This window comes from Salvelinus fontinalis, chromosome 18 (assembly GCF_029448725.1).
Source record: "Salvelinus fontinalis isolate EN_2023a chromosome 18, ASM2944872v1, whole genome shotgun sequence".
NCBI lineage: Eukaryota > Metazoa > Chordata > Actinopteri > Salmoniformes > Salmonidae > Salvelinus > Salvelinus fontinalis.
In genome coordinates, this window is record NC_074682.1 from 19,605,530 (window position 1) to 19,631,419 (window position 25,890).

Here is a 25,890-nt window from a genome sequence, read left to right on the forward strand (position 1 = left end):
TGGAATCCTCTCAAATTTAATCCAGTTAGAATCAGGAATTCCCCATGGTAGCTGTTTAGGCCCCTTGCTTTTTTCAATTTTTACTAACGACATGCCACTGACTTTGAGTAAAGCCAGAGTGTCTATCTACGTATGTGACTCAACACTATACACGTCAGCTACTACAGCGACTGAAATGACTGCAACACTCAACAAAGAGGTGCAGTTAGTTTCAGAGTGTGTGGCAAGGAATAAGTTAGCCCTAAATACTTCTAAAACTGAAAGCATAGTATTTGGAACAAAATACTCACTAAACCCAAAACCTCAACCAATTCTTGTAATAAATAATGTGGAAATTGAGCAAGTTGAGATGACTAAACTGCTTGGAGTAGCCCTAGATTGTAAACTGTCATGGTCAAAACATATTGATGCAGTAGTAGCTAAGATGGAGAGAAGTCTGTCTATAATAAAGCGATGCTCTGCCTTCTTAACAACACTATCAACAAGGCAAGTCCTACAGGCCCTAGTTTTGTCACACCTTGACTACTGTTCAGTCGTGTGGTCAGGTGCCACAAAAAAGGACTTGCGAAAATGGCTTAGAACAGGGCAGCATGGCTGGCCCTTGGATGTACACAGAGAGCTAATATTAATAAAATGCATGTCAATCTCTCCTGGCTGAAAGTGGAGGAGAGATTAACTTCATCACTACTTTTATTTATGAGAGGTATTAACATGTTGAATGCACCGAGCTGTCTGTCTAAGCTACTGGCACACAGCTCGGACACCCATTCATACCCCACAAGACATGCCAGAGGTCTCTTCACAGTCCCCATGTCCAGATCAGACTATGGGAGGCACACAGTACTACATAGAGCCATGACTACATGGAACTCTATTCCATATCAAGTAACTGAACTGACGCAAGCAGTAAAATTAGATTTAACAAACAGATTAAAAAAAATATCTTATGGAACAGCGGGGACTGTGAAGCAACACAAACATTGGCACACACACACAATAACATATGCACTATACATACACATGGATTTAGTACTGTAAATATGTGGTAGTGGTGGAGTAGGGTCCTGAGGGCACACAGTGTGTAGTGAAATCTGTGAATCTATTGTAATGTTTTTAAAATTGTATAAACTGCCTTCATTTTGCTGGATCACATGGAAGAGCAGCTGCTGCTTTGGCAGCTAATGGGGATCCATAATAAATACAAATATAAACTTTTAACGTTAGCTATACATTGTCTTATTTTAGTTTTTGTAATCTATATATTTGTTTCACTTTTTTTATAATACAATGAATATATAGTATAATTTCTTGGGACAGACATGCGTGTGTTTCTATTTAAACTAGGGTGTGAAAAGAAAGCACATGTTTTGGTTGCTGTTTCTGTTGTTTACCAGTCAGGGTTTCATTTTGGGGATTTAGTTTTTCACTTTTACTGTGAAAAAAAGACATAATGTCGAAGGAAATAGTGTATTTGCCCTATTGAAGACTATACTATATTCATGAGGGGGGGTTTGTGTTGTTGATCTTCCTTTATCAATTGGATTAACTTCATATCAAATTACATCTACAAAAAGAGAAGCAAACATGTTTACTATTAAAACAAAAGCGTCATTGAATCTGGGAAAATCTACATAGTCACAAATATGGTTGAAGAAATGTTTTTAGGAGGATGAGGACATGTTAACACAATGCATGCCAGTCTTAGATATATTGTGTATGAATCCAGTAGCAAGAGTAAGATGTGTTTTTCCCATGTAAAGCCATGATACATCTCATTATGAACGCAATGCTTATTGTTTTTCATGCCAGTTAATAATCTCTTTATGTTGATATAAACCAATGGTGAAAAGAGGCTTTGGAATGGATAATGAAGAATCTGGATGATAGAAGGCCAGAATAAAATAAGACTAAGGATAACAAACAGGTAGTATGTAGACTCACTGCAACTGTTGAAAACATGTCAAAAGGTTTCGCTTCCCTTTAATGAAGTCTGTAAGCAGCTTAGACTCTTTATAATTACTGAGGGAGCATTTTGTTTCCCCCCATCCATCCATCTACCCTCACTGTGATCTTGGACTCTGGCATAAATCCCTCCTGACCCACCCCAGAGGTCCATGTCAGTGGTCAACACCAAATGAGGAAAGGAATGGATGAATAACATAAGACGAGGGAAATGGAAGTTAAATGGAGCCATCTTTTATGTTGAGTGGGACAAGTCCTCCTGTTGGGGGAAGGGGGGTGATAGGATCGGTTGATCACACATATACACACACACCATTTTCTCTGTTTCTCTCTCCTCTCTCTCTCTTTCTCTGTTTTCCTCTGTCTCTCGCTCTCTATCGAAAGGGAGGTATGGTGGCATTTGTTTGATTAACTTGTCTGACAAAAGTGACAGCTGCTTGCCGGTGCATGTGGATGAGAGGCTCAGCGCGGGTCCCTCTTTGTACATCTGTCAGCGGAGAGGCAGGGGGAAAGGGTGAAAAGAAACAAATTGGTCCCAAAAGGCAGGCCATTCACTTTCTGCACCCCCTCTCTTCCCCCCGTCCCTCCTTCCCATTCAGGTGCTCGGCGGGATCCTCAAGTGCTTGCTGGCTTATTCCATTTCGTTCCCCCTATAGTCTGAAGTCCAGAAGTGTTTTACCCATCATTCTGAGCCCCTCAATCCACCTCTAAGCAGCCTTTTGAAAGGAGTATGGCTCACTTTGCTCAGGCCTTTGCTCGGTTTTATTCACTGAGCTTTTCTGTCCTTTATTGTGTGTTTACTCAATGGCGCAGTGTAGTCCACAATTCCAACCGTTTAGTTCCTCAGAACATGCTCTTTCTCTCTTTTTTTAACCATGTTTTTGTAAAGTACTCTTATTTTGACACTGTAATCTGTTCAACTGACACTAACTAGTGTAATGTGACTGGTGACTGGTGACATTTATGTCAGTCTTGTGTTACATATGCACAGAACATTTATTGTTATCCTTACTTATTTCACATTTCTTTAAAAGGAAAGGTTGACTATCTTAGCGATTTAGTAGTGGTTGGGCACACACAGAGGAATTTTGTTCCACTTAAGGTTGCGCTGAAGCGTGTGAATCGTTGGCCGGCCTCTCCTTTGTAGATGCGGCACAATCAGAACAGTTTGAAGCCCATAAACTTGCTGAGCCTGAAACTTTATTTCAATTTTGCCTTTCAGAGTGCTGCACTCCCCTATGTTTAGAGAAGTAGAAAGGAGAGCGGTGTGAGCGGAGCGCAGGGTGCTGGCAGGATCTGAGGGCCACAGCAGCAGTGGTGCTCAGCCAGCGTGGAGGGACACGGTATAGGGCCGTCAGCTTCCTGTGAAAGGACTGACTACCTATGGGATCAGCTCTTTTGGGGGGTGGGGGGAGACCTGGGGGTCACCGGTGTGAGTTACTATGGTAATTGAGTTCCGTCATCAATGGTCCTCCTCTCAGGAGCTATAAAGAAGACAATAACAGGCAAGCAGCAGCGTTGAAAAGCAAGCAGGTAGGATTACTCTGCCCCTTTGTCGTAAGTGCATAATGTCTTGTAGTCAGATTTAAAGACTTCTCAACCCCCGGGTCCTCCCCTCAGCCGCCCGCTGGGGGGCCTAATTTAGCTGCCCTGGCTGCCAGCTCTCTCTGGGCCAGGAGACCAGTGTGGACAGCTCTTTTTAACCACTAACAAAGCCCTGTAGACACCCTGGCCAGGAGTGTTGGAGAAAGGTTGTGCCTTTGATCGGCCCTACCACTCTTTAATGGATTTTTGAGGATTGTTTTGTTTTTATTTTAAGGAGCTTGTAGAGCAGAGGCCGTGTGTGTTCTTGAGTGAATGCACACGCTTGCGTGTGTGTGTGTGTGTGTGTGTGCGTGCGTGCGTGTGTGTGTGAGAAAGTGAAAAAGGAAAAGTATTGGTGCGTAATGTCTCTGTGATACACAGCGGCCTCCCCTCTCCTTTAAATGTAAGCCTGTCACTTTGCATTAGCATCGTCGCGGCAACAATCATCATTCCATGCCTCCCGCTAATTGCAGACACAGCTGGGTCCCAGCAGGACACCTACTACACACCCCAGCCTTGCACCAACCAGGGCCAATCTGTGGAGCACTAACACACACACACACACACACCACACCTACTACAAGATCCAAGCTCAATCAGGCCAGATCCAATCTGGTCTGTAGCACTGACACATACACAATCACATGCACACACACAGACTTTCGCACACAAAGGCACACACACACATCACCACCAGCAAGGGCGGAAAGAGGCAGAGTCACAGGTTGCTTGTAATCCCCCTATACCCCCCATGGAAGGGCCCCCGCCTCTGCTCCAGCATTCCAGCTTTTTGTGTTTTTTGGGGGTCCAGGACAAAGGCCTAAGCCGACCCCTTACCAGTCCTCTGTCCTAGTCTCGCAAAGGCGTAGTGGGACTGGTGTATGTGTTTATGTGTGTATGCATTGGGATACGAGGGGAGGGGTATGCAGATTTGCACTGAATTCTGTTGGTTGCCCCCCTGCCAGGCGTTATGGCTTCCTGTAACATGTCATATATGAGTGTGAACACCAGGTTCAAGGCGGGGTGTTGTGTGTGGTGGTGGAGGGGCGTGGGGGGGTTGGTGTTGCAGGGGGCAGGAGGTTGCACTGCCTCCCAGCTCTTCACCCCTCTTCGGGACCTGCAGATGTTTGTATGTGTGTGATGAAGCAGTGGAACCCCTATCCATAGGCGCACACACACACACACACACACACACACACACACACACACACACACACACACACACACACACACACACACACACACACACACACACACACACACACACACACACACAGACACACACACACACACACACACACACACACACACACAGACACACACACACACACACACACACACACACACACACACACACACACACACACACACACACACACACACACACACAAAGACACACAACCATCCAAAACCACCTTCATTATCCAATCCCTAATATCAGATGGAACTTGATAGAATGTCACAGTGTCACAGATTTGATCCCTGTTGGGTTATGACATTATATATTCAGAGCCATATTACACGTGTTTTGGCTGTCAGCTATTGCTAGCCTCCTGCTGATCCCAATCGAGCCTAAAAAGAGTGAGTGCCTGGGTGTGTTCATCTGTTCTAAGAGATTTGTTACGGTTTGTTAGTCTGTTCAGAGTGGAACAAAGCAAGAGTGCCATCACTGTTCATTTCACAAGCCTGGCATCAGAGTCTGTCTCTCTCTGAGATTCCCTTGAGCACCACACCTCACACACACACAAAAAAACGAAAGATTGGACCTGAAATCAAAAATGGATTGCCCTCCCTTCAGCTAAATATATTTGACCTAAACCCTCCCTGAACGTTTGAAAAAAACAAATGACCCTCCCGTATACCCAAAATAATAATTAGAATTTATAGGTGATAGTAGAGAACATGATACCATTTACCCTCACTTCTTGGACAGACCACAGCCTTAGATATGCAGTTTTAGAAACTGTTCATTGTCCTTTAAGCATTACATGGCAACGCAGGAATTTTGATAGCGCACAGGCTGCGGGCCAGAAGGTTGTGGGTTCACAGACCACCGTGGACAAGAATAGGGGTGGAAAGATCTCCTTCATAGTAAAAGCATTGCATGAATCTATCATCATATTTGAAGGTCAGAGAAAAAATTGCATTTAATAAAAATGTCTTGCAATTCTACGTTATTTTACATATTAGCAAAATCTTTTTTTAATACCACACAAAATACTGAAATTACATGCTAAGAATAGACTGAGAGATAGGCCTATGTGTTCATCTTATCATATTTCTCCAATGCCAAATCAGTGATTGTTTGCAACGAAACTGTCCCTGTTTGAAAATAATACAATCTGAGACATCATTAGGAATCTTAGCATGATAGGTTACTTTCAAAAGTTATGTATACCTTTCCACCCCAGACAGAGTAGGCCTACCTTTCCACCCCAGACAGAGTAGGCCTACCTTTCCACCCCAGACAGAGTAGGCCGACCGACGCAGAAAAATGTCAGCTTTAACTGCTGGCTACTCTTCTTCCGTGGCTTAACCCAACAAGTGTAGGTAACAAGTACTTCCCTAAAAGCTGTCTGGGTTTAAACAGCTTCTATTGGACAGAAAGTGAATAGTTTAATCAATTGATAGTGACAGAATTAGATTACTTCCCAAGCAAAGTGCAATTTTTGTCTCCTTGTCTATAGAAGGTTGTAGCTCAGCCTCTGAATGTAAAAGAAACTAAACAATGACATCCTCATATGCATCGGTGTCGCTTCTTACCAGATATTTTACGGCTTGTTTCTAGCATAAAGCATTGCTGCCCAAAGTGCTGTTATAGATCACTTTATATGATCGCATTCGCTTTATTTTCTTCAAAATCTTAAACTAACAAAGGGTATGCCTGTGCTTTTTGTCATTTACTTGAATTAAAGTAAAAAAAATAAAAGAAACAATAATCCTATTTAGAGGTTATGAAGGTGAGAGAAAGAGAGGCTGACAGGGAGAGATGGATGGAGGGCAGAGTGAAAAGAGGAGAGTGAGAGCAGTCACACCAGGCCTGGCCTCTCGGCGTGGGGTCGTGCTAGGGGCGAGATCACAGCCCTGCTGCCATGGCGATTCCTTCACAGGCACAGAGCGGCAGAGAGGAAGCTGCCACAGTGGTACACATGCAGCAGGTTCCCACAGTGATTCATCCCGCAGAGAAGGCCTTTACGTTGTACCCTTACTTACCCCAGCACAACTCCAGGGAGAAGCTATACACCAGGGTTCCCCACCTGGCGGCCCACAGGCCAACTTTGGCCCGATGGGGATTGTATTTGGCCCCCCAAGTCAGGGAATCAGCTCCAAGTGATTTTCATTTTGGAAATCTGTATTAAAAAAAATCCACACAAAGTAGCAAGATATGTGATCGTATACAAATGTAAGCAAGGTTTAAAATGTTAATGTTTTAGTCAAATGTTTGTAGTCTACAAATGATTTGTAATTATGTTCCGGCCCCCTGACCATCCACTCAAGAATAAATGGACCTGCGGCTGAATCTAGTTGATGATCCCTGCCCTACACTGTCATCTAGAGAAGGAACTGATGATGTATGTACTGTTGTCACTACTGGGGTATGTTCACTTGAAACATGAAGTACTGCATACTGATAGCTACTTTTTATCTAGCCCCCTGGTAGAGAAGGAGCCTTGTGGCCTGGAAATTTTTTCTCATATCTCATGACAGTCTTTTTTGCACATGAGTGTAAAAAAAGGACACAGCAGAAGGCCTCTCATTGACAGTGTGAAAGTTCCAGCAACACAAACTCAAGTCATCCCAGATATGTTCCCCTCCTTTCTTGTCTCTGCCTGACGGTTGAGCGCTAGTCCACTCTGATTAGCATCAGCCTGCCCTGATCATTACCAATCAATTAGACTTCAAACAGGACTCAGCCCACAGATAAACATCTGGAGTCTCTCAGCTAGCTACTCCGGTTATAGAAGAGGTGCTTCCAGTTCACTCACCCCTCAGCTGAGAGAGAGAGAGAGAGAGAGAGAGAGACAGCAAGAGGGAGTCAGTTAGTCAGAGGGTAATGAGTGAGTGAAAGAGACTGAGAGAGGGAGTTGTTGAGATGGAGAGAAATACAGAGAGGGAATGAGAGGGGGATGAAGACAGGAGAAAGAGAGGGCATGAAGGAGTGAGATTGTAAATTCCAATGAAATGCTGGTTCTGCTCTGTGTTTTCTGTATTCTGGTTGTCTGTGTGTGTACGTGTGTGTTTGTGTGTCTGTTTTGCTGGAGACCGTTGTGTTTGTGTGTTGCAGCAATGGTACACCAGCACCATGAACCTCCTGGGTATGTGGCTGACTGACCGAATGGACCTACAGCTCCATGTCTACCAACTCAAGATCCTCATCAGAGTAGTCAAGGTAAGTCAAGCTCAGTCAACGGCCTCTTCCAGGGCATCCCAAACCAATTGGTCATTCATTCAAAGTAATATATCAAGGTTCACAATCAAATAGTGTAGAATTACATAATTTCATTTAAAAAATTAAATGTTTATATTGTCTTAATCTGTGACCCATATTGAATGAGTTGTGACCTACTGTACCTTCTCATGGCTTGATAGGAAGCCTAGTACTGACAACCATTGTTTCTCTGTCCTGTGTTAATATTTCAGCGTGATGTTGGTGCAGTGTGAACAGTAACAAGTCTTACCAGCATAACGTCATGTCACACATTTATTTCTGTTCTCTCAGAGAGACTGTCTCCCTATACATGCAGTAGTGACTGATGAGGCCTGTATATGCAAGGGATCTGTCCTCACATGTGACATATAGTGTCATTGCCAGATGATTTAATACAAATATGGGTCAATAGGATGTCCCCGGAACGTCAGGAAATTGTAGCCTAAAGTCGTCAGGACGTTGTGTAATGGTCCCCATGAGGTTTTTGTCTAGTACACGGCGTGTTCCTGATGGGCGCAAAGAAACGTCCCGCCCACGCAAAATGTAACTCTCTATCCAGAGCAACAGGACCCTAGTTTCATTACACCTCACTCCTCGTTACTGTTGCCAAGCCCATCAAGAGCCCTGATTGGTGAATCACTTATCCATTCACAGCTCTTTGTCTTTTGGCAATGTTAGGGACACCCACACAAAAAGTGCTTTTAACATAGTGTTTTCAACGTACATATTGGATACACTTCGGCATACATGATTACATTGCATTCCGACACCAAGTTAATGTCAATGACTGAGTTCACCTGTATTCCTACACTTTTCACTTCAAAGTAAATCTCAGCTCTGTTAAAAATACACAAAACAACTATTATATTTATTATAGTGATTCCGGAGTAACATTAAAATATGCCCCACCAACATTAAACAACAATATGGGAAAAAACTAACTCAAATAGCTAAAATAAGTTAATTAAATCAATGATGTGAGAATAGTCAGATTTACTAATAACTAAAATAACAGTGCAGATGGAACTCATTTTCTAAGTCTAAGTCCATACAGTGGCAAGAAAAAGTATGTGAACCCTTTGGAATAAATTAGTCATAAAAATTGATCTGATCTTCATCTAAGTCACAACAATAGACAAACACAGTCTGCTTAAGCTAATAACACACAAACAATTATACGTTTTCATGTCTGTATTGAACACACCGTGTAAATATTCACAGTACAGGGTTGGGAAAGTATGTGAACCCTTGGATTTAATAACTGGTTGACCCTCCTTTGGCAGCAATACACTCAGCCAAATGTTTTCGGTAGTTGCGGATCAGACCTGCACAATGGTCAGGAGGAATTTTGGACCATTCATCTTTACAAAACTGTTTCAGTTCAGCAATATTCTTAGAATGTCTGGTGTGAACCGCTCTCGAGGTCATGCCACAGCATTTTAAATCGGGTTGAGGTCAGGACTCTGACTGGGCCACTCCAGAAGGCGTATTTTCTTCTGTTGAAGCCATTCTATTGTTGATTTACTTCTGGTGTTTTGGGTCGTTGTCCTGTTGCATCTACCAACTTCTGTTGAGCTTCAATTGGCGGACAGATAGCTTTATATTCTCCTGCAAAATGTCTTGATAAACTTGGGAATACATTTTTCCATCGATGATAGCAAGCTGTCACAACTTCCACCGAAGGTGTTTCCTCTCCCTGTTCGGGTGGTGCATGGCGGTCGGCGTCGCCGGCCTACTAGCCATCACCGATCCATTTTTCCTTTTCCGTTTGTTTTGTCTTTGGTTCTTTCACACCTGGTTTCATTTGCTTTAATTTCTGTGTATAATTACCCCTGTTGCCTGCTTAGGTTTGTGCGGGATTATTCGTTTCATGTTGCTCGTTGAGGTTGTGCCTATATACCGATTGTGTATAGGTTTAAGGAGCGTTGTTTTTTCCTCCTTCCGTGAGCAACTGTGTTCTCTTTTGTCATGGGCATTTTATTGGTATTGTACCTGACCCTATTTTGTTGTGGACTTGCCAATTAAAAGACGCATCTTGGACATCTCTGCTCTCCTGCGCTTGACTCCTTCACCTACCTCCTAATACAATAACGCAACACAAGCTGTCCAGGCCCTGAGGACAGTGATGCCAACATAGCAATTTTGTTGCTAGATTTAGCAACTTTTCAGACTACCCTGGCAACTTTTTTTCAAACAGCACCTAGCAACAACTTTAGCTACTTAAAAAAATGTATTTGGAACTTTTAGCAACTTTTAAAAGTGACTCAAACGCTAAAATGCACGCATTTCCCCTCTTAATGAAAACGATTTTCTCTGTCACAAACTCAGTCACAACACACGTGCCTGGCTGCAAAAGTGCATTGTGAGTGACGTCAGCAGCAGGCGCTCAGCTCGTGCACAGGCAGCAGAAGGCCAGCTGCAATTTCAGCAAATTGCAAATCATTGTTGGCTGACTCCAGCAATCGTAGTACGGGTTCGACGAGACAAACCCAATGAATATAGTTGGTCACGAATGTTTGATCTTGAACAGAACTTACAACATCACTCAACATGTTTCATTCAAAATTGTACAGCCAGAAGTACAGAAAAGAGTGGGAGTCTGTACCTGAATTTAAAGGGTGGCTGAAGCCAGTAATTGGGGATGATTGTCAGGCATACAGTACGTACTGCAAATCAGATATGCTTGCAAAAATGTATGACATCAAAAAACATTGTGCTACAGCAAAGCATATAAATAAATCAAAACCGTACAACCCCGCAACGCAGTCTACATTACCACAGTTAGTTAAGAAAGTGGATAACTGCAAAAGCGCAGAAGCTACTATGGCAATGGCATTTGCGGTGCATTGTTCGCTGCTAGCATGCGACCATTTAGGTATGGCTTGCAAAGCTGCCTTTTCAGATTCTGTGGCAGCAACAAACTTCCAAGTGCACAGAAATTATTAGGAGTACTGGCTCCTTATTTTCTCAAAAGGGTAACATCAGATGTGGGGGATGAGAAGTTCAGTCTCCTTTTGGATGAGTCCACTGATGTCAGTGTCTCGAAATACCTGGGTGTGGTGATTCGGTATTTCAGTGCTAAAAGAAGAACCGTTATGTCCACATTTCTCGGGCTGGTTGAATTGGAGGGGCAATGCCAGATCAATACCAAAGGCGGTAGTTGAGTTTTTTGAGAAGTGTAACTTCAGGGTATTGGCACTGATAATGCGTCCGTGAAGACTGGGGTGCACAACAGGGTGCGAAAGATTTTAAAGGAAGAATGTGCATTGCCCAATTTGCTACTCATCCCCTGTGTGTGCCATTCTTTGCAATTGGCTGTCAGAGCAGCATCCAAAGAAACCATCCCTAGAAGTGTTGAGTACTTAATCAGGGAAACCTACAACTGGTTTTCGATTTCCCCAAAACGGTGCGAGGCGTTCAAACCAGTGTGTGCCACCATTAATTGTGGCCAGAAACCCCTGCAGATCACCAAAGTGTGTGCCACACTTTGGTTATCAATTGAGCCTGCGGTAACTCGTATATTGAGCCAGTGGAAAGAAATGAAACTCCACTTTGAGTTGACCAAGGCCAGTGAGCATTGCTACATGGTGGTTGTGCTCCACGCCATGTACATGGACAAGACCTGACAATCTTGTAATTAATCATGTCCGACGTACAAGTTGCAGTGAAGTCATTTGAGGGAGGAGCAAACAGATCCTGTCAAGCTTTTGGACAATCTGGTACACCTCTTAACATCAATTTGCAGCAGAGTAGTCAACCCTATGGCAAAAATGTATGTCCTGAAGGATGCCATTGATGGACATCTCAGTCCATCACCATTCCTTGGGTACCATTTCGAGAGCATGGTGTACCAACTCAGTCTTGCGCAGAGGACAAAAAGGAAATTCGGAGACGGTGCATCAACTACATTGTTGCTTTAAGCAAGGAGCTGCAAGCAAGGCTCCCAGACAACCTAGAAGCCTTGCGAAACATGGCCCTGTTCAGTTTTAAGGAAATGCTAAAGCACAATAAAGGTACCACCGAAATGATTAAAGGAGCTGAGCTACTGGGATACCAGCCCCAAACAATTGATAAAATTGGAGAAACATCCATCTGTTTAGGTGGGACTCAACTGAAAATACATTTGAATTTTGGAGTGAAGTGAATAATTACACGTACTCTTCCAGGTCAAATCCATTTGAAGAACTGTGCAAAGCTGCACTCGCTGCCCTCTCCTTGCCACACTCAAATGTGGAGGTTGAACGGCTATTCAGCCAAATGAGTGTGGTCAAGTCAAAGTTAAGAAATATAATGTCACTGCACACTCTCAACTCCATACTCCTGGTTCGGTATGGACTGAAGCTGGCTGGTGATACCTGTTACCAGCATAATCTCCCAGGTGAAGTTCTGCAGCAGTTTGGCACCATAGCGGCATACAGCTTTAAGGCCTCTCCATCCTCTTCTGCTGGTTCCAGCTCCGTGACAATGAAGTTGGACAGTGAAGATGAAGTGGATTTCCTTGCCAATCTATGATTCATCATATTTACAGTACGTTTGCAAGGAGTGGACTTTCTGGAACTGGCGGAGACACACAGCTGATGGTGGCAGTGCACTGCAGTGTGAGCGAGAACAGTGGCAATATCTGGAGGAAACCAGTAAGCAGCTATCCAGCCAAGCAGCACAACAACCTGGAGAGAGCTGGATGTCTAGCGCACACATCATTATTTGAGTTAAGTTGCTTGTTCAATAGGATAGCATATACAGTTGAAGTCAGAAGTTTACATACACCTTAGCCAAATACATTTAAACTCTGTTTTTCACAATTCCTGACATTTAATCCCAGTAAAAAGTCCCTGTCTTAGGTCAGTTAAGATCACCACTTTATTTTAAGAATGTGAAATGTCCTGAATAATAGTAGAGAGAATGATTTATTTCAGCTTTTATTTCTTTCATCACATTCCCAGTGGGTCAGAAATGTACATACACTCAATTAGTATTTGGTAGTATTGCCTTTAAATTGTTTAACTTGGGTCAAACGTTTCGGGTAGCCTTCCACAAGCTACCCACAATAAGTTGGGTGAATTTTGGCCCATTTCTTCTGACAGAGCTGGTGTAACTGAGTTAGGTTTGTATGCCTCCTTGCTCGCACACACTTTTTCAGTTCTGCCCACATATTTTCTATAGGATTGAGGTCAGGGCTTTGTGATGGCCACACCAATACCTTGACTTTGTTGTCCTTAAGACATTTTGCCACAACTTTGGAAGTATGCTTGAAGCCATTGTCCATTTGGAAGACCATTTGCGACCAAGCTTTAACTTCCTGACTGATATCTTGAGATGTTGCTTCAATATATCCACATAATTTTAAATTCCTCATGATGCCAACTATTTTGTGAAGTGCACCAGCCCCTCCTGCAGCAAAGCACCCTCACAATGTGATGCTGCCACCACCGTGCTTCACGGTTGGGATGGTGTTCTTTGGCTTGCAAGCGTTTTCCTCCAAACGTGACGATGGTCATTATGGCCAAACAGTTCTATTTTTGTTTCATCAGACCAGAGGACATTTCGCCAAAAAGCACGATCTTTGTCCCCATGTGCAGTTACAAACTGTAGTCTGGCTTTTTTATGGCGGTTTTGGGGCAGTGGCTTCTTCCTTGCTGAGCAGCCTTTCAGATTATACCAAAATAGGACTCATTTTACTGTGGATATAGATACTTTTGTACCTGTTTCCACCAGCATCTTCACAAGGTCCTTTGTTTGCTGTTGTTCTGGGATTGATTTGCACTTTTCGCACCAAAGTACGTTCATCTCTAGGAGACAGAACGCGTCTCCTTCCTGAGAGTTATGACGGCTGCGTGGTCCCATGGTGTTTATACTTGCATACTATTGTTTGTACAGATAAAGGTGGTACCTTCGGACATTTGGAAATTGCTCCCAAGGATGAACCAGACTTGTGGAGGTGTACAATTTCTGAGGTCTTGGCTGATTTCTTTTGATTTTCCCATGATGTCAAGCAAAGAGGCACTGAGTTTGAAGGTAGGCCTTGAAATACATCCACATGTACACCTCCAATTGACTCAAATTATGTCAATTAGCCTTTCAGAAGCTTCTAAAAACATGACATAATTTTTGGGAATTTTCCAAGCTGTTTACAGGCACAGTCAACTTAGTGTATGTAGACTTCTGACCCACGGAAATTGTGATACAGAGAAATAATCTGTCTGTAAACATTGATTGGAAAAATTACTTGTGTCATGCACAAAGTAGATGTCCTAACCGACTTGCCAAAACTATAGTCTGTTAACAAGAAATTTGTGGAGTGGTTGAAAAATGAGTTTTAATGACTCCAACCTAAGTGTATGTAAACTTTCAACTTCAACTGTATACCTTGTTATTAGCTTGTACCTATAATTGTTGATCAGTTAGGTAGCATGTTAACTACCAATACACTGCTTAAAACTATAATTGTTCAAAATGTGTAGGTTTACTAGTTGAAAATAAAATAAATCAAATGCAATTGTTCAATAATGTGTAGTGTGTAATTGTTCAAAAATTCTGTGTTGTGTTTAAAAATAAAAATATTCATATATATTTCAAATATTCAAATGTGTTGTGTTTAAGTTACTTTTACAAATAAAAATATGTGATAATAAACAAACAAATCTAAATTAACAAATGTCAAATCATATTTTTCGCCAAGATGGCCAGTCAATTTGAGTAACGTCATTGTGTATTCTACGTAATGACGCAGTTTTACATTATTACGTAATGACGTCATCACGCAATGACATCACAACCTCATTTAGCAACTTTTAGCAACAAATCGACCTGCCGCTAGCAACTTCCTCTGAAAATGAGTTGGCAACACTGCCTGAGGCAGCAAAGCAGCCCCAAACCATGATGCTCCCTCCACCATACTTTACAGTTAGGATGAGGTTTTGATGTTGGTGTGCTGTGCCTTTTTTTTCTCCACACATAGTGTTGTGTGTTCCTTCCAAACAACTCAACTTTAGTTTAATCTGTCCACGGAATATTTTGCCAGAAGTGCTGTGGAAAATCCAGGTGGTCTTTTGCGAACTTCAGACGTGCAGCAAGGTTTTTTTTGGACAGCAGTGGCTTCTTCTGTGGTGTCCTCCCATGAACACCGTTCTTGTTTAGTGTTTTACGTATCATAGACAGAGATTTTAGCATGTTCCAGAGATTTCTGTAAGTCTTTAGCTGACACTCTAGGATTCTTCTTAATTAACCTCATTGAGCATTCTGCGCTGTGCTCTTGCAGTAATCTTTGCAGGACGGCCACTCCTATGGAGAGTAGCAACAGTGCTGAACTTTCTCCATTTATAGACAATTTGTCCTACTGTGGACTGGTGAACATCACGGCTTTTAGAGATACTTTTGTAACCCTTTCCAGCTTTTTGCAAGTCAACAATTCTTAATCTTCGGTCTTCTGAGATCTCATTTGTTCGAGGCATGGTTCACATCAGGCAATACTTCTTGTGAATACAAAACGTACATTTAGTGAGTGTTTTTTTATAGGACAGGGCAGCTTTAACCAACATCTACAATCTCATCTCATTGGTTTGGATTCCAGGTTAGCTGACTCCTGAGTCCAATTAGCTTCTGGAGAAGTCATTAGCCTAGAGGTTCACATACTTTTTCCACCCTACACTGTGAATGTTTAGATGATGTATACAATATAGACAAGAAAAATAAAATGATTTGTGTGTTATTAGTTTAATCACACTGTGTTTGTCTACTGTTGTGACTAAGATGAAGTTCAGATCAAATTGTATGACTAATTTATGCAGAAATCCAGGTAATTCCAAAGGATTCACATACATTTTCTTGCCACTGTATATTATAGGTAATTATACCATGGCATTGTTGAATACTCGTTTCTGATTGGCTTGAAGGGCATTCTAGAGCGTGCATTATTTAAGCAATAATGCCTGATTACCCAGGAATTATCATGTGACAACTCCCTCAAAGGGCTGTTCTGAGGCCCAAGGCGAATAAAACGGTTGCCAACATATTTATAAAAATATGAGTGACATTTCTGCATATTAAATATTATTTTAATGAGTCATGGCTACTGGGGCTACCGAGTGGCGCATCAGTCTAAGGCACTGCAGCTCAGTGTTAGAGGATCTCAGTGTTACTGACCCTGGTTCAATTCCAGGCTGTATCACAACCGGCCGTGATTAGGAGTCCCATAGGGCGGTGCACAATTGGCCCAGCGTCGTTAGGGTTTGGCCAGGGAAGGCCGTCGTTGTAAATAAGAAATTGATCTTAACTGACTTGCCTAATTAATTAAAGGTTAAGTAAAAAACAAGTAAATTTGTTTTTTCATTATGAAGTTGCTACCCAAGCGGCTGGTCATTAGTTATTTTCTCATGTTTTGACCCAGTCGTTACGTTTAATAATAATTTGACGTTACTATCAGCATACCCCAAATCTAGAGGTTCTGAGTTCAAATCCCAGGTGGGGTCATTTTGTCAGGAATAAGTGATCATGTCAAATGTAATCATATTGTTGTTAATGAAAGATTTGTACACTATTTTATCTGAACAGCGTACCACTTACCTTAAAACCCCCATACCATTTAATTACTTTACTTATAATGGTTTCGGAGACCTGGGACCATCATGTGACAAAAAAACACAATGTCCCAAGAATGTCCTAAAATGGTTCTAACATGGTCCTGACATGGTCCTCAGTGACGTCCAGGGAACTAGACAAAGGTACTTCAGAGAACGTTTCCTTGGGACCGTCATGCGACGTCCTAAGGACTAGTAAAATTATAGTCCTGAGATTGTCCTTAAAAGGTTGTGACATGGTTCTCAGTGACATCCTAGGAACTTACAGGGTACTACACAAAGGTCCCCCCAGAGAACGTTCCCCTGGGAGCATCATGGGACTTCCCCTTGACCATCATGAAATGTCTCCTTGTCGTCATTGAATGTCCCGTGGATAACGTCTCTCCAAAACCCCTTTAAGGGACCTAATGGGAACGTTGCTGAATGTCCTTAAGACAACCCCTGTTTGTGGAAATGTCTCTTTGATGAAAATGCTACACTTGGATAATTTGCTAAATGTGTCAAATATTGTGAACCATTAAGTGTCCTCTTAAGTGTCCTCTTGTCCACTCCTACATTTTTCCTGATCTAAAAAACACATGCTAGGTGAAAGCATTGTGATGCCTGGGAAATTGTTGTCACTAATTAAATGATTTAATGATTAAGATAGAGGAAAGGAGACAAGGAGAGGAGGCCACTCTAAACAGTCGAGATTCACCCAAACATTGCAGTGCATTCCTGGCTTCATGTCCTCTCTTGCCTTAGCAACTGACTGAAAATGTTTTGTCTATGTGCTAGTCCCAACCTTGACCCTCTCTACTCTCTTGTTCCAGAAAAAGTACCGTGACTTCCGGCTGCAGGGCGTCCTGGACTCCACACTAAACAGTAAGATGTATGACACGGTGCGGAACAGACTGACCCTGGAGGAGGCAACGGCGTCGGTGAGGGAAGGAGGGATGTCGGGCATATCTATGAAGGACAGTGATGAAGACGACGATGATGACTAGATCAACATCACCGGATGGAGCCTGCAAATCAATGCATGTATCAACTTTGTTAACCACTGGACCAATCTTATAAGGTTATTATTTTTCACTGTCAGATAGATAGAAATACCCACAAAGGAACAACAATACAAATTAGTAACTGAATACATAAATTATAATTATATTAGTCATTATAATTATAAAATATATATATTTATGTGTTGAACTAAAAAGTATAGGTGTTTTACAAAAAAAGTTAGCATTTGCCTAGCATTCACTCTTGAATGTTCCTAAGCAATATGGAGAAGCATGTATGCGATGTTGAGTACCATGATTAGGGATAATGCTTGGTGTGTACCTGTTGAATGCAAACCTGTTGAGGCGCTTTGTTAACGTACTGTGAATACAGTAATGGTACATCATTGTGAGGAGGAGAGTAAGATCACCTATTGTTCTCATTCATCTCAGAGCGTATGTCTACAGCCTAAAGGGAACCAAACTACAGACAGCCAGGCAACCTGTTTGTAGCTAGATTACAATACATTATAAAAAGTAGCTATCCATTCTCTCTCCTCTCTTAACATCAATGTAGAATTTACTTTGTTGACTCAATTCAATACTCAATACTACAACATTTTCCCTCACTGGCAAAACATTAAGCCACATTTTTTTTTAAATTATGAGTTGTTTTAGAAATGCAATATTTTAATTGTTTCATTGTTATATCTTGTTGATGTATTTATTGATAATTTATGTTTTTTAAAACATAATGTTTTTTAAAAATATGTTATATTTTAGTTATAATAGCAATTAGCACAAAAATATTCAATCACAAAGGGAAAAGAGACTTTCTTCTGTGTCCCCTATACTTCCGCCATTCCAGGTGATTACGTGTTTCCACACTTTTATATCTTTATTGTGTCTGCCAGTATTTTCTCTGCCGCTGATGTTGTTTTGTATATACACATACTGTACATTGCCCTGTGTGCAGTTACTGCATGTCCCAGTTATCCTCTTCTCTCCAAAAGTGTGTTTGTTCTCAGTGTAAAGTTACTGGTGGAGTCATTTTGCTTCTGCCTTATGGGAGCTTATAGATCTGGGGCCCACAAAGTGAAAATAAAAGTAGCTGTACAAACATACTGCTTTTTTATTCATTTAATTGTTATTGTTGTTGTGTTGTACAGTCCTGATGGGTATACTAGAAAGTAGGTTCAATTAGTTAGCCAGCTAACATTGATAAACTACCAGAAATAACTATAGATGTGTTGCTTAATTAAGAAATCTAAACGTAGATACAGTATGTGTTTTTGGTTGCGGAGTCATTTAGACAATGCCCATTTCAAGCTTTCAGGAAGAAAAAAAAATATTTCTGAATATTTAGGAAAGTTAGTTAGCCAACTCCTTGATCCTGCTTTGTAGTATACCCCCCTGGAAGTCATATTAATTTTAGTTACATTTCCTAGAAGTCATCTGCCCATAGAAATTAGTGTAAAGAGTTAGTGTTATGTTGTGATACATTTTTAAGAAAAACAAAATCAAATTGAAGCTGAAAGTACAATACATGCACTATATATACAAAGGTATGTGGACACCCCTTTAAATTAGTGGATTTGGCTTTTTCAGCCACATTCGTTGCTGACAGATGTATAAATTGAGCACACCGCCATGCAATCTCCATAGACAAACATTGGCAGTTAATTAACAACTAATAAACGGGAAGCAAGTACAGGGAGTGAATTTAATAAATAAATTAAACATTTGCGTAATACGCACACTCCATCAACCACCCAACTTTCGTTTTTGCCTTAAATAACCTTCTGTCTTATGTAGCAATACCAAACGTAAAATATAATACTATTTTGAGTGTCCCGAATTTACTTTACTATGTTACGTTTAGTCTATGAGACCAGGCTGCGTGCTCCAGTGTTGAGACTTGGGCCAGTTCTTGCTGTGATGGTCAATTGAGAATTTTATTTGAATACCATTATCATTCTCATTTTAAAAGCTGATTGAAGCTTAAAAACCAAAGCAGCACAGATCGTGCCTGCGTAAATCTCCAGGCCTATTAATCCATCTCGCTGTCCTCTCCCTCACAAAATTGTTGCATCGCGCCTGGATTTATGTGCTGATTAAATGTATAATATCCAGAGGACCCTCATATGCTCGATTGGATGTTGAGCTGGAGCATTTTGGCCTTTGCTGTCGATTATTCCTTTATCAGGTAGCAACGAGATGGGCGTCCATAGAAACGTAGCCACAATTAGGTCAGAAATTAAGTCCCAGGGAGAACATTACCGCTTAGAGTCTCTCTCGTTTGTCTGACTGTGCCCTACGCCCACCACAAGTATGAGCTGGTGAAATAGTGTCTTGAGTTTAACCACAATGTCTGCGGGGATGAGAAGTCTCATTTGCTCAATGGCACAGCTCTTCATTTCTCACATTTCCCCCTAGCACTTGATATGAAAAGTAATCAGAGACAACAATCATTGCACTAGGAGAATACAAAAATGCCATAAAACACCCCTGCTTATCATAAATTCCTAGTTCACCAGGATTTTATCATTTCTAATCCACATTCTGGATGAATCTCAGAATGTGTATGTCAGAATGTGGAAGGCTAAACTGAAAACTTACACATGCCTATTAGAGAATAAGGATCAGCAAAAAGTGATACCTATAGCAGCTATTCATACTTGTTATAATGTAAGTATTGAATGTACAGTACAATGAATTCCTACTGTCAGTTCTCCAAAATGACAAACTATGTTGTTACCCTTCAACCAAATCATAGCCTTGTTCTCGAATGAGACACAAGATTGTTTCTGTTGTTGTTTTGGATCACCCCATTCCCACAATACTGGGGATAAATCTTGTTTTTCTCAATTCTTCTAAGAAGGATTTGTTGTTTGCCCTTCTTCTATGACATAATTAAAAATATGCGTTCTTCTTTTAATTCGTGACTTTATTATATTTAATCCCCCTGATATCTGTCATCTTGTCCCTGATTTTTCATTTTTTTTAATCTGGTGGAAGAGATCTGCCAAAGTGTATATCATCTTTGGCCATTCTTCCAATCTCCTTCTGGACTGTATTATAAACTCTCAAGATGAGTAAAACTTTAATCCAACATTAATCTCAGACTCTTTTCTTAGGACACCACTGTGACAGGAGGAGGGGGAGATGAGGGGTTATAAGGGCTGGCGTTTAAATACAATACATGACCAAAAGTATGTGGACACCTGCTCGTCGAACATCTAATTTCAAAATCATGGACATTAATATGTAGTTGGTTCCCCCTTTGCTGCTATAACAGCCTCCACTCATCTGGGAAGGCTTTCCACTAGATGTTAGAACATTTCTGCGGGTACTTGCTTCCATTCAGCCACAAGAGCATTGTTGCCACAAAGTTGGAATTGTGTACAATGTCATTGTATGCTGTAGCGTTAAGATTTCCTATCACTTGAACTAAGGGACCTAGCCCGAACCATGAATCTCATCACAGACAACTTTAGCATTTGAGCTAATTAACAACTTTGCAACTACCTTACTACCTTCCCCTAACCCTAACCTTAACTCTTTAACTTAACTCCTAACCTTAAGTTTAACCCTATCCCTTAAACCTAACTCCTAGCCTAGCTAACACTAGCCAGCTAGCTAACGTTCACATTAGCCACCTAGATAATGTTAGCCATATTTGAATTTGTAACATATTGTATGTTTTACAAATTCTTAACATATTGTACGAATTGCAATTCGTAACATATTGTACAAATTGCAATTACTAACATATCATACGAAATGGATGATGGACATTGACAAATTAATACATACTATACGAAGTGTAACATATCATACTAAATGGAGTGTCTCAGATTTATGTTAGAAATAATATGAAATGCTCTGAGTCCAGGTTGGAGCACAAGCAGTGGGGTGTGCTGACAGTTGAGGCCCCCATATACGACCCAGCAGGTTCCCTCAGACATGACATCGCAGGATAATAACAACAACAAGAACATTGTAAGAGGAAAAAGTTAACGACCATAATATAAACAATTGGGCTACCAAATCCATTGATCTTCGCACTTTATTTTAAGCAAGCAATTTGTTATATATACCCAAACACAAACATGGGCTGCTGCATTCAAATGTTTGTTCAGAACAGCTTCTGTTTTTTTGGGGGGGGTAGTTTTGTTAATTTGCGTGCCAGAAGTGTTGAAATTGCCTGTTATTTAACAGAGCAGGTAGATGTCATATCCGTTTAATAAAGGCTGTAGCAAAGCCTCTTATGTTTTACTACCCCTCCATAACCTTCTTATCTCAGCCTTAAGGAGGGAAAACAACCCCACTGATTCATTTTAGATCTTTTTTCCATGAAAAGAGTAGCTTACAGTTTAAAGCAATCTAACACAATGTTCAGTCAAGACATCAGCGCAGCGTATTACAGAGAGATGTTCTTCCTGTCTGATCATACAGTAAGCCCATACGGGGATCAACAGGATCACAGTGAGGAACTGGGGCTGCCAATCCCACTGTTGTTAAAATGTAATCACCTGATAGACACATTTACATTTCATAGCTCATTTAATTTTTTATATATTTTTCTCCCCAATTTCGTGGTATCCAATTGGTAGTTACAGTCTTGTCCCATCGCTGCAACTCCCGCACGGACTCGGGAGAGGCTAAGGTTGAGAGCCGTGCATCCTCCGAAACACAACCCAACCAAGCCGCACTGCTTCTTGACACAATGCCTACTTAACCCAGAAGCCAGCCGCACCCATGTGTCAGAGGAAAATCCTTGCACCTGGCAAACGTGTCAGTGTACCCGACCCACCACAGGAGTCGCTAGTAGACAAGAACAACCCTGCCGGCCAAACCCTTCCCTAACCCGGACGACGCTGGGCTGGTTGTGCCCCGCCCCATGGGTATCCCAGTAGCGGCCGGCTCCGACAGAGCCTGGACTCAAACCAGGATCTCTAGTGGCAGAGTTTAGCACTGCGATGCAGGGCCTTAGACCACTGCGCCACTCCGGATGCCCTCCATAGGTCATTTTAGCAAATATGTTGTACATATCATAGCATTTCAACAAGTTCTTACAATGGTCAGAAATGGTTTAGAAAAACTATTGAATTGGGATAATGAAGGAACTGAAGAAAACAAAGTACATAAGAATAAATAGTCTACTGTCTAACGTACACAATAAGTACTTTACTGTCAAACGTTCACAATGATGTCCTGAATCTATGGCAACCTTAACCTCTACTTCCTCACAAACCCGGATCCGGGAGCACCCCCATCAGTAAAAAAGCTGACTAGCATAGCCTAGCATAGCGTCACAAGTAAATACTAGCATCTAAATATCATTAAATCACAAGTCCAAGACACCAGATGAAAGATACACATCTTGTGAATCCAGCCATTATTTCTGATTTTTAAAATGTTTTACAGGGAAGACACAATATGTAAATCTATTAGCTAACCACGATAGCAAAAGACACAACTTTTTTTTCCACCATTTTTTTCCTGCATCAGTAGCTATCACAATTTCGACCAAATAAAGATATAATAGCCACTAACCAAGAAACAACTTCATCAGATGACAGTCTGATAACATATTTATTGTATAGCATATGTTTTGTTAGAAAAATTTGCATATTTCAGGTATAAATCATAGTTTACCATTGCAGCCACCATCATAACTCTCACCAAAGCAACTAGAATAACTCCAGAGACCATCGTGTATTACCTAAATACTCATCATAAAACATTTCTGAAAAATACACAGCGTACAGCAAATGAAAGACAAAGATCTTGTGAATCCAGCCAATATTTCAGATTTTTTAAGTGTTTTACAGTGCAAACACAACATAGCATTATATTAGCTTACTACAATAGCCAACCACACAGCAGCATTGATTCATGCACGTTAGCGATAGCGAATAAACCAGCAACAGATATTACATTTTTGACTAACCTTCTCAAAACTTCATCAGATGACAGTCCTATAACAACATATTACACAATACATATAGAGTTTGTTCGAAAATGTGCATTTTTAGCGGCACAAAACGTGGTAATACAATGAGAAAAGTAGCCAGGCTGCCAACAATATGTCAGGAGAAATCTTGGGAGAGGCACCTAGTCTAATCAGTAACTAATCCTAAACTTGACTTAAAAATACAGGTTGGACAGCAAATGAAAGATGCATTAGTTCTTAATGCAATCGCTGTGTTAGATTTTTTAAATTAACGTTACTACAACATACAGCGTGCGTTAAAGCGAGACCGCACCGAAATTAATGGCGGAATATGAGTTCTACATTTTTCAACAGAACAACGAATTAACATCATAAATAGTTCTTACTTTTTGATGAACTCCCATCAGAATCTTGGGCAAGGTGTACTTAGTCCAAAATAATCGTTGCTCGGTTGTAGATTGTCGCCTTCAACGTTGGAATTAGCAGTAAACATTAGCCATGTGGGCCAGACGTGCCCAACTCCCTAGAACACAGCACAAATAAATATCCGAAAATCGCAATATACCGATATAAACTGATATAACTCTGTTTAATATAACAACATTATGATGTCTTTAACACCTATATCGAATAAAAACAGAGCCGGATATATCTAAGGGCTATAACTGGAGCATTCTAGAACGACAGCCAGAGCTCCTTTCTGCATCCTGGCCAGGAGAACAAAGGCCGGTCCTCACGTTCCCAGCCCATTTATAAGCTCTCAGATCTGCCTAGCAACACCATTTCAATTCTCACTATTCGCTGACATCCAGGGGAAGACGTATGCAGTGCATCTCAACCAATAGAAGACAGGCAGATTTATAAACCGACCTCAGAACAGCCAGCAGATTTCAGCATTCTCACATCCTCATAGGAAAATTGCTCTAACTCCAGTTCTGTTTCACTCACAGATATAATTCAAACGGTTTTAGAAACTAGAGAGTGTTTTCTATCCAATAGTAATAATAATATGCATATTGTACGAGCAAGAATTGAGTACGAGGCAGTTTAATTTGGGAACGAAATTATTACAAAGTGCAAACAGCACCCCCTATTGAGAATATGTTTTAATGGCTCTTCAGTCAAATGCAGCAAATTCAAATCCTCAATCTAGCTAACTGCAACCCGAGTTGACTACTCCTGGCTAACGTTTCCATCCCGGAGCAAGCACCAACTAGCCTGGAGCTAGCCCATGCCAGACCAATCTCCCAGCTAGGGCTCCTGGGCTACTCCTGAAGCCCACTCCTCGGCTACAATATCCGGACCCCTTCTACTGCCGGTAGGGGGCACGGAACCCCGCCGATCCTTCATGACTGGAATATCGACATAATCTGCCTGAGGATCCCCTGAAGGCTCATTCTGCTAACCGCGGCCTGCTAGCCATCTAGAGCATTTTGGACTGTTAGCTGATCCATCGGCCAGTTTCGTGGACCACTATACCCATTTTGCAAATTGGACTTGGACCCCTCTACTACTTGGAACCCTACTAATTCCACGACTGGTCTATCTACATTACCGCACGAGGAGGCAAAAACAGACTTTCCCCCATCGCGACGTCCCTCTAAGGCCCTTATGCTAGCTTGCTAGTCCCGGCCTGCTAACTGCTAGCTTGCTATCCCCGGCCTACTAACTGTTTGAACCACTCACTGGACCCATACGATCACTTGGCTACGCATGCCTCTCCCTAATATCAATATGCCTTGTCCATTACTGTCCTGGTTAGTGATTACTGTCTTATTTCACTGTAGAGCCTATAGCCCTGCTCAATATGCCTTAACCAACCATCTTGTTCCACCTCCCACATATGCGATGACATCACCTGGTTTCAACGTCTCTAGAGACTATATCTCTCTCATCATTACTCAATGCCTAGGGTTACCTCCAATGTACTTTCTTCCTACCATACCTTTGTCTGTACATTATGCTTGAATCTATGCTATCGTGCCCAGAAACCTGCTCCTTTTACTCTCTGTTCCGAACGTGCTAGACGGCCAGTTCTTATAGCCTTTAGCCGTGCCCTTATCCTACTTCTCCTCTGTTCCTCTGGTGGTGTAGAGGTTAATCTAGGACCTGCAGTGCCTAGCTCTATTCCTACTCCCCAGGTGCTCTCATTTGTTGACTTCTGTAACCGTAAAAGCCTTGGCTTCATGCATGTTAACATTAGAAGCCTACTCCCTAAGTTTGCTTTATTCACTGCTTTAACACATTCTGCCAACCCGGATGTCTTAGCCGTGTCTGAATCCTGGCTTAGGAAAACCACCAAAAACCCCAAAATGTCCATCCCTAACTATAACATTTTCCGCCAAGATAGAACTGCCAAAGGGGGCGGTGTTGCAATCTACTGCAGAGATAGCCTGCAGA

General features: G+C 41.6%; 1 protein-coding gene across 7 annotated transcripts in view; it reads left to right on the plus strand.

The window, feature by feature from the left end:
* Positions 1–18,653, plus strand: part of LOC129815121 (calcium-dependent secretion activator 1) — a 186,980-nt gene extending 168,327 nt beyond the window's left edge. For all 7 annotated transcript variants that reach the window (XM_055868507.1, XM_055868511.1, XM_055868508.1 and 4 more), the window contains 2 exons: positions 7,832–7,936; positions 17,364–18,653. In XM_055868507.1, the coding sequence (XP_055724482.1) occupies positions 7,832–7,936; positions 17,364–17,537 (279 nt within the window). In that variant the 3' untranslated portion in view covers positions 17,538–18,653. The remainder of the gene's footprint in view (positions 1–7,831; positions 7,937–17,363) is intronic.
* Positions 18,654–25,890: the final 7,237 nt, after the last annotated feature.